This window comes from Girardinichthys multiradiatus, chromosome 4, assembly GCF_021462225.1.
Source record: "Girardinichthys multiradiatus isolate DD_20200921_A chromosome 4, DD_fGirMul_XY1, whole genome shotgun sequence".
NCBI classification, from domain to species: Eukaryota; Metazoa; Chordata; class Actinopteri; order Cyprinodontiformes; family Goodeidae; genus Girardinichthys; species Girardinichthys multiradiatus.
The window spans coordinates 24,104,122-24,121,185 of NC_061797.1; the positions used below are offsets into that span (position 1 = coordinate 24,104,122).

The 17,064-nt window shown below is 40.1% G+C and overlaps 1 protein-coding gene across 1 annotated transcript in view; it reads left to right on the plus strand.

The window, feature by feature from the left end:
• Positions 1-263: 263 nt before the first annotated feature.
• Positions 264-17,064, plus strand: part of lgr4 (leucine-rich repeat containing G protein-coupled receptor 4) — a 39,994-nt gene continuing 23,193 nt past the window's right edge. Inside the window, exons 1-2 of the mRNA XM_047362925.1 lie at positions 264-1,107; positions 14,714-14,785. Of these exons, the coding sequence (XP_047218881.1) occupies positions 926-1,107; positions 14,714-14,785 (254 nt within the window). The 5' untranslated portion in view covers positions 264-925. The remainder of the gene's footprint in view (positions 1,108-14,713; positions 14,786-17,064) is intronic.

The window sequence follows — 17,064 nt, forward strand, 5'->3', positions numbered from 1 at the left end:
TGGCAGCAAATATTTATTTCTTGAACAAGCAGTCCACACAACCAACGTGTAAATAAGTTACCTAAACGTATAAGTCACCATCTTATATTAATGTGCATCGACTGCCTCGCATAACTCAGAGATAAGAAAGCAATTCGTGCCCTTCTTTACATGCAGAGACGCCCATCAGCAGTCATAATGGCCCTACAGAGATGTTTTACCTGACTGTGTTGAAACTTGTGGTCGGGGAGTGTGCTCTTGTTGGCAGTGTAACGCAGCAGCGCAGGTTTCTGAGCTGCACAGGCCGGGGGCCCCAGTGCTGCTGCTGCAGGTTGTCCGGTAGGGTGCCTGTCGAGCTACACAACACGCTGCTGATGTCAGGAGAGGAGAAGGGGGGAAACGTGAGGAATGGCTGAAAACTGACGGTGCTCTCCTGCAAGGAAAGAAACCAGCGCGCAAGATATTGCCCAGTGCGTTTCAAGCTTCTTCAGGGTCAGGCTTTTAGCGACGCATTACCATGTACTGCGCATAGTTATTATTTTTCGCTATTTAATGGGACAGCGAAAACGCAAAAAACGCAAGGTAGACTGCCGCTCCTGTCGCCAACAGAGCTACGTTATGGACTAATACGACATGAACAGGGCTGAGAAATGTTTCACACAGAGGTAACGTGCTCTTCCTCCGTGGCTTTTATGAGGTTTTCAAGCTAGCTAAGCGTTATTGTGCAGTTTCTGGTCGGGCTTGTGAGTGTGTATTTGTTCTGGGGACGTTTAACGTTGGTTTTGTGAAAGCGACGGCTGGGCTTCATCCCCTCTTCATTCCTCAACCGACCCGACCACATGAGAAGTCGACGTCCGGGGTAGAATCAACCGCAAACAAAGGCCCCCTTCTTTTTCTTCTTCACTGCTTCCACCTGAACCGACAGGGAGAGGGGAAAAACAAAAACATGCGTGTGGATTTGTTTTGGATATGTTTGTGGTGCTTCATTCGTCCAAGCGCCTCTGGTCAAGGGCAGTCGGCGGCCGTGTGTTCGCCCTCATGCAGCTGCGATGAAGATGGGGGAGCAGACTGCTCGGGAAGAGGACTGACCACCGTCCCATCTGGGCTCAGCACTTTCACCTATTACCTGTAAGTACCAACCAGCCTCCATAGTAAGAATCCAACAACTTAAACTCCGTTTATGTTGGGAATAAATACACTTATTTCAATTTCAATGGGAGGTTGTTGTGCTTGCAACATAAGCAAAAGATGGACATTAAACATCACTGTGTAAACTTTTAAGTTGCTCCTGGAAGACAATGCCCTAAAAGTACAGTATTTTGTGGTTTTGCAATACAGCGTGACTGTTATAAAATAGAACAAATTCGGGCATGATGCAAGACACTATGGTTTTTAATAAATATGCACCAGTCAGTCTGGCCAATTTTGACGTTGGTTGATTGCAACTACATACAAACTAGAGGGTCCAGTCTTCTGGACAGAGATCAGATTCGACCAATTTTCATTTGATAGGCGTTGATTAGTGATATGCAAGTAAACACACCTAGTCCAATAAATCTAAATATATAGTCGTTACAGGCATCAACCAACAGCATACACTTTAATGTCTTTTTTAAATTGTTTTAATTTGACTGTTAAATCTAACAAACATTGACTTTGAAAAAATGAGCTGCTGATCATTTGATAAAGGTAGTAGTGATAAAACTACTAGAAATGAATGGATTAGTTTTTACCTATTTATGCACCGAGGTCCCCAACCTATATCTGAATTTAATAAATGGAAAACAAACTTCATTAAGGGATATGCTGTTTGCTGATGCTTTTACTGACCAAAATAGTGCCACTGCTAAGGGCACTAATTGATAATTGGCCTGAATTCAGTCAGTAGCTGGTGGATTAGTCCACCAGCTTCCATTACAAGGTTCTACAGGAATTCTTGTTTGTAGCATTTTCCACAGACATTTAAGCCACAAAATTGCTATTAAATAAGATTGGGAAATGTGAACTTCAACTTCTTCCTCTTGTGTTTTTGAACAGTTGATTATAGTTGACTTTGCACATTGTTGCAGGAAGAATTTACCTTTACTGTCATTTTGTTTGTTTTTTTACTTTATTTTTCTTACTCTGTTTACGTTTTTTACTTTTAACTGTGAAGTAGGGGCAGGCAATATTTGTATCCCTTACAAAATACCAGAAACTTGAAGCAGTCTTTGTTGTGTATAGTTTAGCAACACTAGTTGATGTAATGTAGCTGCCAAAACCTAGCTGATGTGTGAATGGTTAGTCCAGTGCACTTTTCAAGGTGTGCCATATTAAATGTAGAATCACTGTGTGTTCAGGTAAAGCAGCAGAAATTCAAACCTTTGCTAAATACTAAGTAATAAATCATTTGGAACATTTTTGCTAAATTGCAAATCTTTCCAGTCCTAGATTGTTGAAATTTTTTTTCCTGATAAACACATTGAGCCATGTTTATACATTTAATGAACTATATTAATATTAATATTTAGTATTAGCATTAATATTTAGTTTTTTACCTTATCAGCCCTTTATATTTGAGGACTATTCAGAAGCATCAGTCAGTGCGGTTTGTGAATAAAATATTTTAACAGGGTTTTCTGAAAAATATCTTATTATAATTGGGAGACTAAATAGAAGATTTGAATTTCCAGAGTACAGTTAAAAAACTAAATAATTTGCCAATTGGTCCTTGATAAAAAAATTACTTGTCAATGTTATGGTATCAGCTTTTCCGACACTAAACCATTGACTGATTTTATAGCAGCTGAGGTCACATAGATACATCTAGGTGTGTATTGTATGACAGGGCAACATGGACCTGTTCCTAGTCATTTATGTTTTGTGCATAAAAAGAGGAGTCAATTTTGGGGGAATTATGACATTCTCTGGCGGCGTTTGAGAGTAACAACAATCTTAAAACAAGAGTCTCAGTTTCATAGAAACTTAAAGCAAATGAATACCAGGTAGGTTAGGTGTTTATGTAGTGTTGCTGATACAGTTGATGATTTCCCTGTAGAGTAACAGTTTGTTTCACAATCTCTGGGTTAATAACAAACCAAACCAACCGCCCCTCTGTGAGCTTACGCAAAAGACAAATAAAGGAAATTATGACTATAGTTAGACAACTGTTTATCCTAGTGTGTGACTTGGTTATGGCAGCAGCGCATATTTTAATAACTGAAAAGGTTTGTTCTGTTTCTTTCATTGGATGCACCAAACAACAGATGTGAAAACATGTCACACAAATCCTACAATCAAACCAGAACGCTGAGCTTCGCCATTGTTGTCACTGATCATCTAGACTTTTTATAACCTAAAAATGTACCATAGTGCATATTATTCTGACTGCTTGATTACAACAAAAAGCAGTTACCTAACAAGAGGAGGTCGTTGCTTCTACAGACTCTCCTTTTCATGTGTTATGCCATATTTTTTTTAAATACATGTTTTCAAACTTGTGTTTTCTTTTCTCTTTCTACACTTCATACTGACATACAAATATGTTTAAAAACTAAAGTCCGTAATAGGTTCACCTTAGAGTTTTTAAAGTATGCGAAGGTTGTTTGACCCTCTCTCAGTCTTGCTCTCATTTGTTCTCTAGGTCTCTTGAACTTTACTTGTCCTCTCCCTCTCACTCAGCCTTTTGTGTGTGGAGCGGTGGGGTTAGGGATCATGATGGATTAGTGTGACATATTGCAGCTGCAAACGCTCCCTCTTTCAGGGCTAATGCACCCGCAGCAGTATGTTGATGTCTTAAAAAAAGACCTCACGTAGAAGTGCTTTGTCTTTACAGTACTTGGAATTTTGCTCATAGAGCGTGTTTCAAATCAACGTTGTGCAGTGGTGACACTGAAGAGGTGGAAATCTAGAAAATTAAGCCAGTTTATGCAACTGGATGGGTTGTGATTTTAAAGACTCAGACATGCTTCCTAAATTGCGGCCTTAGTACTCAAAATGCAAAGAACACATCCAGTCACAAGGTTGTGTAATAGATTATTTTGCTGTAAATCCCTTCTTGATTTTTAGGAAAAACCTGCTCATGGAAGACCACACATTTCTGCAATAAATCGTTTGACAGTGTTGGCATGGACTCCCACCTGCAGCTCACTTGGGGACCGGGTTTTGGCTTCAGTAGTGGCAACAGCCCTGTCACAGAAAAGCAGATGAGGAAAAAAAGCTGCTTAGCCAGTAATAAAGCAAACAATCCATTTGAGAGCATGTAGCTGGCCTGTTCCTAACTCTCTGTTAATGTTTTTTTTTCATATAATGATTGCACACATTCTTGTCCACTTTAAGACATAAGGTGCCATTATACTTTAAATTTAAGTTATGTTTGTTTTATTTATTTTTGGTTTTTTTTACTGTGTGAATAACGCTAAGATGTGGGGAAATCTGCAGGGTGGCGTTGGGGGTCTTTCACTCAACTGGTGGAACTTGCTGGCTTCACCATTGGTGCCCTCAGTCCATTTCATCTGAATGATACTTTTGTTCTTGGTCAGTAGAGGTGAAAGGAGCTAGTCAGTAGTTCCTGCTGCAAAGCAGGATGGATGGAGGAATATTAACCTTCCTTACCCCCCTTCCATTCAGTACTTTATGGTGTCCTTTGTTTAAAACATCTATTCCATTCCTTTTGCTCACAAATTTAACTGCAGACTATTTTGGGTTTCCTGGGTTTTATCTTTTGTTTTTAGATATTCTTAAATTGTGAATAAATTTATTTAGTTTTTATGATATTAACAAGTAAAATATTTGACAATTTTTACTTGATTTCTTGACTTGTTTTCACTGATAAATGTATAATAAAATATATATATTATACTTTTGTAACTGTTTCTATGTGATGCAAGCTTTTGTGCTTTGCTGCAATTAGGATAGGGTTGATGGAGTTGGTTCAAAAAACTGAGACAAAAAATACAAAATGTAGCTTCAGTTTTCTGGTGCTCTTCATTATTGTTAGCATGCTATAAAACTGAATTCAAATGAAATAAGTCAAAACATTGGCAACATTTGTCTCTGAGGCTAAATTTGACCTGCTTTATCTGCTTTGAAACCACCACCAGTTTTAGATACATACCTTCTATCATATCATGCAAAATGCTCCACTTTAGGTGAAATGTGATTTGTGTTTTTGCACTCTTACAGTTAGTTTGTGGGACATGTTTTACCTATTTGTAAAGCTATGCAAAGTGTTATGCAACCTCCAGCCTGGAGAAGCAAAGAGGAATACAGCAGCTACAAAATTGCTGGAAGGACCATCATAAGATTATATATGCTTTAATAAAGGGGTGGGTGACATGGGCTAAAAATTTAATTACAGTATTTTGTGGTTATTATTCTGAAAACAATTAGAAGTGCTGATGAAAAAAAGTGCATATATTTTGGCAATGCATTCATTGAGTTTGTGTGTGCAATCAGAGCTACACACACATGAATGCTGCTCTGCAGATAACACTGAGTTTTTCTCGTTTATTGTTACTAGCATACCAGTTACATGAAGTGGCTCAAGTGCACTGCCAGAAAGCACACCAATCATATTTTTAAATATATTGATACTGATGTTCTAATTGAACCAGCAGTGAAAGCAAGGCTTTAAATATCAAAAGGAAAAATCCCAACCATTTTTTTATATTTGCCAACATAATCATAATATTCACAATACATCACAATTATCATAAGTAAGCTTTCCTTGATAATGTTAAATGATACCATAATTGGCCATCCCTACTTTAATAGCAATATACTCATGCATCTGTTTTCCACAAGCAAAGGAAACTCCATTGACAATTTTTTTTTATTTTGCCTTTCGAAATACAATAGCTTCTATTGTACTTCTATCTTGAAAACCTAGTTGCCTGTTCTGTATCTGTCATTTTAAGGGCGTTTTGAAACTAAGCATCAGTAGATTAGAATGGCGGCACCAGCAACTCCACTGTGCTCTGACAGGTGCAGGCATTTCATGTAGCTGTTACCCCCAACAATCCCCGTCCCCATCCGGAGAGGCGGCCACAAACAAAAGAAGGGTCTACCTGGTTCAAACGAGCCCGCCAACCAGAGCCGTCCCAGGACGAAACAGTCCCAACCCCCCAATGAATTCCGATTTCAAGCGCATGAGCCCCTAGCGCGCTGCGATAGCAAGGCAAGGGCCCTGCACAATGTTACCCCAGCCTCCGCCCACAAGCGCAACAGAGCATACACCACCGAGCACCATACTCACAACGGACCCCCCGACCCCACACCAAGAAGGGACAACTCACCTGGCAAGAGGTCCCTGGTGAGCGGCAGGCACCCGGGGCCGGTGGCCCCCACCATGCCCTCGCAACCACACAAACACACCATGTCACCATCACTGCAACGACAGCCCAGGTAGAAACACCAACTAGCTAAGCTCCGCTGTCACCGCTCAGCTGATCCATATGCCGGTGACCACACAAAAAGAGGGTTTTTTTAAGGAATGGGGATAAGAAGGGTTGAATGTCACATTGGGGGTCAAGGGCAATGGTTTTAAATTTAAATTTTCCTGCTTCATTCATCTGATTTAGAAGAGTGGATCATCACCAGACCAATTCAGAATTTAATGATGAGCTTGAAAAGAATTGACAGTGATATCAGGCACAGTTCATTGGCATACATCAATCTAATCATTATTGTGGTTGCAATGATAGTGAAAATATTCTTAAATGAGAAATCCTGTGCTGCTTTCTATGTCTGAGGATCATTGACAGTAACCCCTTTTCCATTGCTTGTGGGAAGGGTCACAGTTCGTAAAGGCCAGGGCCTGTAGAACCTTCAACCTGCGCATTTTATGGGTTAAGGTCCTACTCTGAGGTAGGTCTTTTCAGATTTCTCCGGGATTGTCAAAGGGGTTAGGGTTGTGTGCAGCGAGAGATGGCACCACCAGCTGCAGTAATGGCGGCAGTGAGTATACAAAGTAACTGTTTTTATACCATTGATTTTTTACAAAAGGTTGTTATAAGATATTTTAGAAAATAGACCTCAAAACTTCAACTGTGCAGTCAGTTCATCAAGAATGAGCCTACTTTGAAATGTTCTTTCTGAGGTGTTGCTTACGGGCTGGTCTGGCTGCTAAGCTGAGCTAACTGGGCGGTTCCCCACGAACCGCTGCCCTATCTGGGTTCGGCACTCTGGGAATTTCCGCTAAGTAATTACAAAGCGTTTAGTAAATATGTGGTAAATAAGTACAAGTACCAGAATATTAAATGTAATATTTTTCGCTGGGAAATGTGTTGACATTTTAAGTAAATGTAGGCAATAATTATGAACTGTTTTGCCACAGTTCTGTAAGAAAAATAGTTTATTAAAGTACTGATGATCAAAAACAGCGCTCGCAGCTTATACATAAAAATACACATTTCCCCAAGACCGGCTTTTCATGTAAGCTTTTAGTGGAGTGTGAACTCTTTATTATTTTCCATTTTTCATAGCTTTAGGCAGAAGTGCTCTGCAGGAGAGATCACAGTTCCAGGTTTGGATGCAGTTTCCCAAAAGCTCCCAGTGATCCTGTACACCCACGTGTCCTGCAATCCATCTACTCCATTGTCTACGCATCTTTTACTTTATATCAATATTTGCTTATGATTAGACAGTCTGGGTATCAATTCTCTTTACTTCTGGACTGATTATTTGTTTTTTTTTAATTCTAATAAATAGATTTCTTATTCAAGATGTTTGTGCTGTAGACGTTTCTGATATGAGTTTACCTAATTAACCTAAAAATAAAATAAAAATAAATATGTTAATCAGTGTTTGGTAGTTATTATAAATGAATCAAGAAGTTGTAAAGGAACAGCTTTTGCCAGATGCAAGTTGGTAAAAACTTGTTATATAATGATTTAAACTTTTCCTGCTTATGGATCCAGTGACGGAATAACGGAAGGGATTAATCAACTATATAACTAAAGCTGGTCATAATCTACTATTGTTGATCAGTTGACACAAAAAATATGTATTAGCTAAGAGTCTTTTGAAGGGAGTAAAGCCATTTGCTGGACTGAAGGTGTAGTGCAGTTTTCTTCCCAACTCCCCCATACGTCATTCAGCTGACCTAAATAAATGGTTCGTGGGCTTTTCTGAGCAATGGAAACAGAAGACACCCAAATTCCCCAGGATTCCTTTTACCTGGGCAAAAGCAATCTTGGGACCTTGACATCGAATTATCATGATAAATCCAATTACATGTATGGAAAGGAAACAATGATAAAATATTTTAAAAAGTAAATTCATGCCACTGGTTGTTGAGATACACTTACCGGCCACTATATTAGGTACACCCTGCTAGTACCGGATTGGACCCCCCTTTTGCCTTCAGAACTGCCTTAATCCTTTCGTGGCATAGATTCAACAAGGTACTGGAAACATTCCTCAGAGAGTTTGGTCCATATTGACATGATCGCATCACACAGATGCTGCAGATTTGTCGACTGCACATCCATGATGTGAATCTCCCGTTCCACCACATCCCAAAGGTGCTCTATTGGATTGAGATCTGGTGACTGTGGAGGCCATTTGAGTACAGTGAACTCATTGTCATGTTCAAGAAACCAGTCTGAGATAATTTGTGCTTTATAACATGGCGCGTTATCCTGCTGGAAGTAACCATCAGAAGATGGGTACACTGTGGCCATAAAGGGATGGACATGGTCAGCAACAATACTCAGGTATCCTGTGGCGTTGACACGATACTCAATTGGTACTAAGGGGCCCAAAGTTTGCCAAGAAAATATCCCCCACACCATTACACCACCAGCCTGAACCGTTGATACAAGGCAAGATGAATCCATGCTTTCATGTTGTTGACGCCAAATTCTGACCCTACCATCCGAATGTTGCAGCAGAAATTGAGACTCATCAGACCAGGCAACGTTTTTCCAATCTTCTATTGCCCAATTTTGGTGAGCCTGTGCGAATTGTATCCTCAGTTTCCTGTTCTTAGCTGACAGGAGTGGCACCCTGTGTGGTGTTCTGCCGTTGTAGCCCATCCGCCTCAAGGTTCGACGTGTTGTACGTTCAGAGATGTTCTTCTGCATGCCTTGGTTGTAACGAGTGGTTATTTGAGTTACTGTTGCCTTTCTATCAGCTCGAACCAGTCTGGCCATTCTCCTCTGACCTCTGACATCAACAAGGCATTTGCGCCCACAGAACTGCCGCTCACTGGATATTTTCTCTTTTTTGGACCATTCTCTATAAACCCTAGAGATGGTAGTGCATAGATCAGCAGTTTTTGAAATACTCAGACCAGTCCATCTGGCATCAACAACCATGCCACATTCAAAGTCACTTAAATCACCTTTCTTCCCCATTCTGATGCTCGGTTTGAATTGCAGCAGGTCGTCTTGACTATACTATGTCTACATGTTTAAATGCATTGAGTTGCTGTCATGTGATTGGCTTATTCGAAATTTGCATTAACGAACAGTTGGACAGGTGTACGTAAGAAAGTGGCCAGTGAGTTTATATGGTCATACATTTCACTAAAAAGGCATTTCCAGACTACTCCTTTGTGATTTTGTTGCGCTTTTTTATGATATCAAAGGGGAACCCTGGCCCGTAAACTGACTGCTGCTACAATGGCCATCAACACAGACAGCAGCGAAGAATCTAATATTTCTTTAGATATATTTCAGTCACTATCACAGAGAGACGAAGCAGTCAGGAGAAGAAAGTCAGCTTTCATCAGATGGCAGGGCACAAGTGCTGCGGCCTGCGGACGGCTATCTAATTCGACCAGAGTCTATTTTTGCTGGATTCCCGAGCATGGCCAGAGTCGATCTGCATAATTCATACCGCACCACCAGGAAACAGAACGACCACAACTTTCAGATTTTCAAAATAATTCACTAAAAACAGACTAGATCTCACTATATTAATAAATACAAACAAATATTTAGATATACACATGTATATATTAGCAGTTGTTTACATTAGACCAATTAGATCAGTTACTGGGTTAAAAGGTATTATAAACTGGAGCAATTAAACATTAAATGCACCAAATTAAGCAAAAAATACAACTTCGCTGCACTCCGTGTACCCATTGTAGAACAAAAGACATGAAAATATCTGGATGCATAAAATGAAAAATGAAGCAGTTTAACTGGTTTAATTTCCACAGAATGAGTTGATTTGGGCTTGCTACAGCATTTGTTACTGGCTTTTATTGCGTGATCTGCGTATGGTTCTTGGAGCTCCTCCAGGCTTCGCAGCAGACTAGATGGGACCGGACCGGAGCAGATACAGTGTAAATCCAGGGTTACAGTAAATACGGCACTGAGTGAGACCGGATGCAAATTGAGCAGCATGGAGCAGCAGCAGCTGCTCTGAAGACACTACCTGATGTGTTATTTTTAATTTTTTTACTTTATATTAGAATCTTCAGATTTAATATCTGTCCCTCATCAGTTTTCCAGCTCTGATACAGGCAGCTCTGATCCTCTTTACTTCCGGAAGTAGTGCAGACTAACGGCTGCTGTTGTAGTATTGCAGCCACCACCAGCAATGCACCGTTTCCCCATATTAACGCTGTTTTTAACGCAACTTTACTTCTACCTGAACAGTTTATCACTGATGCTCACACAGTAAATGACCGGAGACGTCCCCTTTGAAGTTATTTCCGGGCAACTTTGAACTTGCAATATTTAACATTGAAATATGCTTATTTTGTGTCACAATTGTTTTTTTATCACGTCTTTAATCTTAATATCATGTCAGTTACTGACGAGTTCATTCAATATTAAGATGTTTTCTTTCAATTTCTGCATTTGTAGGAAAAGCGTGTAACAGGTGGTTCATAAAGATATGTTCATGTATGGCCTTAAGTGTTATACTTTATATTATTTTATTTTTATAAATTGTTTGCTACAGCGCATTTGTTTTAACTATTCTGCAGGCTTTTTTTGGAAAGCGGTCTATTAATATTCTTACTATAAAAACCCAGTGGAAACCAGTGAACTCTAGAGTTATCTTAATCTAAATTAAGTTCTTGTCTAGTTCATACTTGAAGGTAATACAGTTCAAAGGGACTGTCTTGACATCGAAATACCTTTTGAGTGATCTGCTCCACATAGGTATACCCCAGGCTTTATATTAATTCCTCTTTTCCATTCATGGATCCAGCACTACATGGCTCCACTCCGCTCAATCTCGCTCTACTCTGCAGGAAGTAGTAGTTGTGTTTCCATTGACTCACTGATGGCTGGAATTATGGCTTGAAGCCCCACCTCCAGCAGTCAGCACCGTGCCTCTATAAACCCTTACTTTCTTATGGTTCGTTGTGAGCCTATTGAGATACAGGGGTTGGACAATGAAACTGAAACACCTGGTTTTAGACCACAATAATTTATTAGTATGGTGTAGGGCCTCCTTTTGCAGGCAATACAGCGTCAATTCGTCTTGGGAATGAAATATACAAGTCCTGCACAGTGGTCAGAGGGATTTTAAGCCATTCTTCTTACAGGATATTGGCCAGGTCCCTACGTGATACTGGTGGAGGAAAACGTTTCCTGACTCGCTCCTCCAAAACACCCCAAAGTGGCTCAATAATATTTAGATCTGGTGACTGTGCAGCCCATGGGAGATGTTCAACTTCACTTTCATGTTCATCAAACCAATCTTTCACCAGTCTTGCTGTGTGTATTGGTGCATTGTCATGCTGATACACAGCACCACCTTCAGGATACAATGTTTGAACCATTGGATGCACATGGTCCTCAAGAATGGTTTGGTAGTCCTTGTTAGTGACGCGCCCATCTAGCACAAGTATTGGGCCAAAGGAATGCCAAGATATGGCAGCCCAAACCTTCACTGATCCACCCCCATGCTTCACTCTGGGCATGCAACAGTCTGGGTGGTACGCTTCTTTGGGGCTTCTCCACACCGTAACTCTCCCGGATGTGGGGAAAACAGTAAAGGTGGACTCATCAGAGAACAATACATGTTTCACATTGTCCACAGCCCAAGATTTGCGCTCCTTGCAACATTGAAACCGACATTTGGCATTGGCACGAGTGACCAAAGGTTTGGCTATAGCAGCCCGGCCGTGTATATTGACCCTGTGGAGCTCCCGACGGACAGTTCTGGTGGAAACAGGAGAGTTGAGGTGCACATTTAATTCTGCCGTGATTTGGGCAGCCGTGGTTTTATGTTTTTTGGATACAATCTGGGTTAGCACCCGAACATCCCTTTCAGACAGCTTCCTCTTGCGTCCCAAGTTAATCCTGTTGGATGTGGTTCGTCCTTCTTGGTGGTATGCTGACATTACCCTGGATACCGTGGCTCTTGATACATCACAAAGACTTGCTGTCTTGGTCACAGATGCGCCAGCAAGACATGCACCAACAATTTGTCCTCTTTTGAACTCTGGTATGTCACCCATAATGTTGTGTGCATTTCAATATTTTGAGCAAAACTGTGCTGTTACCCTGCTAATTGAACCTTCACACTCTGCTCTTACTGGTGCAATGTGCAATCAATGAAGACTGGCTACCAGGCCGGTCCAATTTAGCCATGAAACCTCCCACACTTAAATGACAGGTGTTTCAGTTTCATGGTCTAACCCCTGTAAGTTTCAAGTACAAACATGCAAAGTAAAATAACTACTCAACATTTCACATCATGTCCTCCACAGTGTATTCGAACCACCACCACAGGTTTCTGTTCGACCCACTCTGGCCATTGTGGTCCTTAATATTTTTGTAGTCTCTCTTAAATTCTTTAAGCTTTTCCCGGCACTGCGGTGTGAGGTAAAATCCGTGGCTCATCATTCTCTCTGGTACCTTGGCTAACACTTTCTCATACCGCTGACATGCGGCTGACCACGCTCATGGCCACATTTCTGCCCTGCTCAGCACTGATGGGACCTGCTGACAAGCAGGTACCAAGAAAGCGAGTACTGGGCCGGAAAAGCCAGTGAGGGAAATGGTTGCAAAGCGGACTAAGTAAAGTGGAACTGGCCAGAGTAGAACACATGGAAAAGAGGCATAAGTAAAAGTTGTCAGAATGTAATCGCTAATGAGTATATGTACTGACAGCAAAACCTGATGTCTGACATGACATGTGGGTGTTACAAAACCTATGCCTACAAATGTATTTTGCCTACAGATAATGTACATTGAAAAGCAAATGTTAAGAATACTGTGAAGAATTGAGAAATTAAGTAAAGCATTCTTGAAAGCCAAAAAAATTGCATTTTCGTTTGGGTTTTCTGAAATGCCTTTAGTTGTTGATGTTTAACTCTGGCCTCTAGTTTTAGAGCCTCTGTTTCCCTTTTTATTAGCTTGCCTCTCTCTCTCAGATTTTCTGCTACTTCGCTGCTGAAATAAATCCAAAGGGCACATGGGATAGGAATTTGCAGATACCTGTTTGTGGAAGCATTTAAGCCTGTCACTATTTATCACAGCTGCATTTTTAGTGTCCTCTTGAAATCTGTCTTAGCAGGGACAGGCCAGGACCTTGATGAGTAAAGCAGCCAGGGACAGAGGGGGGTAGGAAGTGTGATAGAGTCATTCAGGCCTCCATTACTCTGAGCTCTGCATGTGGTTTAGACCAGTAAACATTTTTTGGAGAATTTAAACAAACACATAATATAATTAGGGATGTACCCATTTGACCAGTGGTGGTTGACTGAAAACTTTGTTTGCAGACCACCACCAGAGAAGTAGTCCAGGTAGAAAAAAAGCCACAATGGGGTTTGGGGGGTTAGCTAGATGTTGATGGAAGCGTTGTTGCTGAATAGTCTGTATGGTAATTGGATAACCAGGTAAGTGGAGATGGTACATAGGTCGCTGAGATGATGAGGGTTCTGTCAGGGTTCACCTTTTAAAACCTGTGCGAGCGCATATATGTCTCTGTGTGTATTTGGGTCTGCAGGGGAAGAGCAATGTGATCCTTGCAGGATTCAGGGGCCCACACACAAGGTCTGAGAGGGATCTGGCCATGAAACTCCAGATGGTCAGTTGGGGAGTGAAAAATGGAAGGAGGTTCAGAGGGTTCTTTAATTTGAAATTTTTTTATTTTTGTTCTGTTTTTTTTCTTTCAGTCATTATGTTGCCATCTTTTATGTTGTGGCATCTAGGGGTCTTTTCTTTAGGCCTGGTAAGGCAATTCATTCTAATCAAGATTAGAGATTCAGGCTTGAATTTGCCCTCATTGTATACGTCACTGCCTCAGGAAGCTATGATGTCAGCCTTCTCCTGCCTTTATCCTTTTGTTTTAGTACCACTAGAAGATACCACTATTAGAAAGTCCTTTTACAGTTATTGTTGTTACAATTTAAACATATTTTTATAGTGGATTTGGTTGGGAAGTAAATCAAGTACTGTGTGCATACTTTACATGCTGCTACATGTCTGTTTTTTCTTGTTGAATTGAAAAATGAAGATCCCTGGGGCTAAATAGAAAGGCTTTTTTCATGGTATTCTTTTTCTAGAATTTAGACTTATGCAAATGCATAAAATAGCTGTAAGCAATGAAAGTATTGATTTTTTTTTTTTTTAAGATTTTAAGTTTACATAAGGTAAGTATAATTTTTTGTGGGCATGTCTGAAATAAAAACTAGAACAATGGTAAATGAGAATAGAGTGTAAATATCAAAGTAAATATTTTAATTATTGATAAGCTTCAAGCATCATCAAGATCTTACACTAAATGACTGCTAAGCTAATGTGTAATTGGCCGATTCTTTGCTTGTTTCTCTCCACAGTGACCTGAGTATGAACAACATTACTGAGCTTCCAGCATATGTATTCAAGAACTTCCCCTACCTAGAAGAACTGTGAGTACATGCCCTTCTTTATTGTGTTAAGGATGTATTTACTCTGTACAGTGTTGACATGAGCGCTGTTCTTTATGAAACACACCTGGGTATTTGAATTCGCGATGCAAGTCGCATGGCATCGGTGTAGAGCGTTCGCTCCTTCTCAGGTGAGGAAAACACGCATGAGGCAACAAATCACTCAACGTTCATGAACCGTGCCAGTGAGGCTATAAAGCATGTCATACAGCTCAGGTAAAAAGGCGTTGCGAGGTGACACGCATTAAAGCAACAGTCATGCGACATCCGCCGTGGATTTTCGCTTTTAAGGGATTATGAGGTAAAGAAACAAAAACATCTGTGCGTATGGACCTTGTTGAATGGGCATAAATCTGATCTTGTTGGATGTTTTTTCTTTTCTCTTTAAAAAAACTTTAGTGTCTGGTTTAGGTCTGTTGTGAGTCGAAGATAAAAATCTGTCTGCCTGATATCAAGTAACACGCAACCCTCTGAAGACAAAATGACCAATGAATTAAAATTCTCCAGAGGTTCCTGTTCCAGTTGGCCTTTGTTGGGATGTTTTTTCAGCTCTTGTGCATCTTTCAGCCACCTGAGTCTTCACACACTTCTTTTTCTTATAACAATCCAATCTGCTTTGTTGAGAGCCAATTTAGTTTTCATCGCATTGTGCAGAGGAATGCAAGGCAGGAAGGAAGAGGGCCAAACAATGGTTTCCATCACAACAGAACTTAAAAACTCACCCAATCCCTCCACAACTAGTGTCTTGTCCTAACTCATCAAAGCTGATGGACTGTTTGATTGACATAAACCCTTAGTTAATTTGTGTGTTTGCATAACCTTTTTTTCTCTAAGAACAAATCAGGAGACTTTTCTCTGTCATCTTCAGTGCAGGACTTTTTCGCTTTAGGTCTTCAGCAATGTCAATGAACCGGAGCGTGGGGCCTAAGGGCAAAAACAGAGTGAGCTGACAGAGAAAGAGGGGGAAAAAAGAGTGCAGACCATCCTTAGACTGGGAGGTAAAAGAGAAAAGAAATATTCCTCTTTCTTAGTCACGCAATCTCGTTTGCTCAATGCCCAGAAGATCAACAGACTTGATGACAGAGATATTGTCTGTCTCTTTTTGCAGTTTGTTTATATTCTAAACGGTTACCTGCAATTGATTGTCCTATCTATGTAGCAATCAGGGCCTCATTTCACAAGTGTCAGCCTCAGTAGATGATACAGTGATACAGTCAGTTTTGTTGTTGGATCATTTAAAACAATAAAAAATTATTAATTATTAAATTAATATTTAAACATTAGACTGTCTGTAATTCTGCATTTCTTGGTAATTCTGGAAAAATCTGGTTTTCTGTTTCTATATTTAAAGTGTATTATATTCCACAAAGGTGCGTTTTCACATTATACTAAAACACATTGCTTTATATCAATATAACATACGTGACAACTATTTTTCATTGTTGACTCATTTTTAGTGGTGGATTATCTTATCATAGCATGCCTTTTGAAAAGTATTCACACCCCTAAAACTTAAAACTTAGATTTTATCATGTATTTTGTTAGGATTTTATCTGATAGCCCAGCATAAATTAGCAAAGGTATAAGGAAACTGGGCATAATTTTTTTTTCATATTTTGGAAATTGTAATCTGACAAGTCTGATGTGTATATGATTTTAACACCAAAACTGTCTTTTTATGTAAGAGTGATGAGAAGAAAGCATTTTTTAAAAGAAAACCATAAGGGGTCTAATTGAAAGTTTGCCATAAGACATGTAAGGAACACACCTAACATGTGGAAGAAGGATCTCAGGTCAGATGAGTCTGAAACCGAACGTTTTGGCCTACATGCAAGACATTATAGGTGGAAAACTTAACACTGCACATCACCTTGAGCACACATTCCTCAAGTGACAGCATCATGCTGCGGAGATGATTCTCTTCAGAAGAGGAAATTAGTCAGAGCTGCTAGGAAGATGGAGGCAGCTAAATACAGGAAAATCATGGCTTAAAACGTATTAGACTGCAATAAAATTAAAGCTGAGGCTCTAGGTCTCATTTCAAAACCCAAACCCTAAACACACAGCCAGAGTTCTCTGACTGAGTTTAAACTTTTTTGCAATAGAACGGGCAAATATTTCAGGCTCTGCATGTGCAAAGCTGGTGGAGACTTACCTCAAAGGACTGACTGTTGTAATTACATAGAAATACACGGCACACTTTATAAGTTTGTATTTGTAAAAACTGGTTCTCTTTCCACTTCACAATTGCACAGTTGATT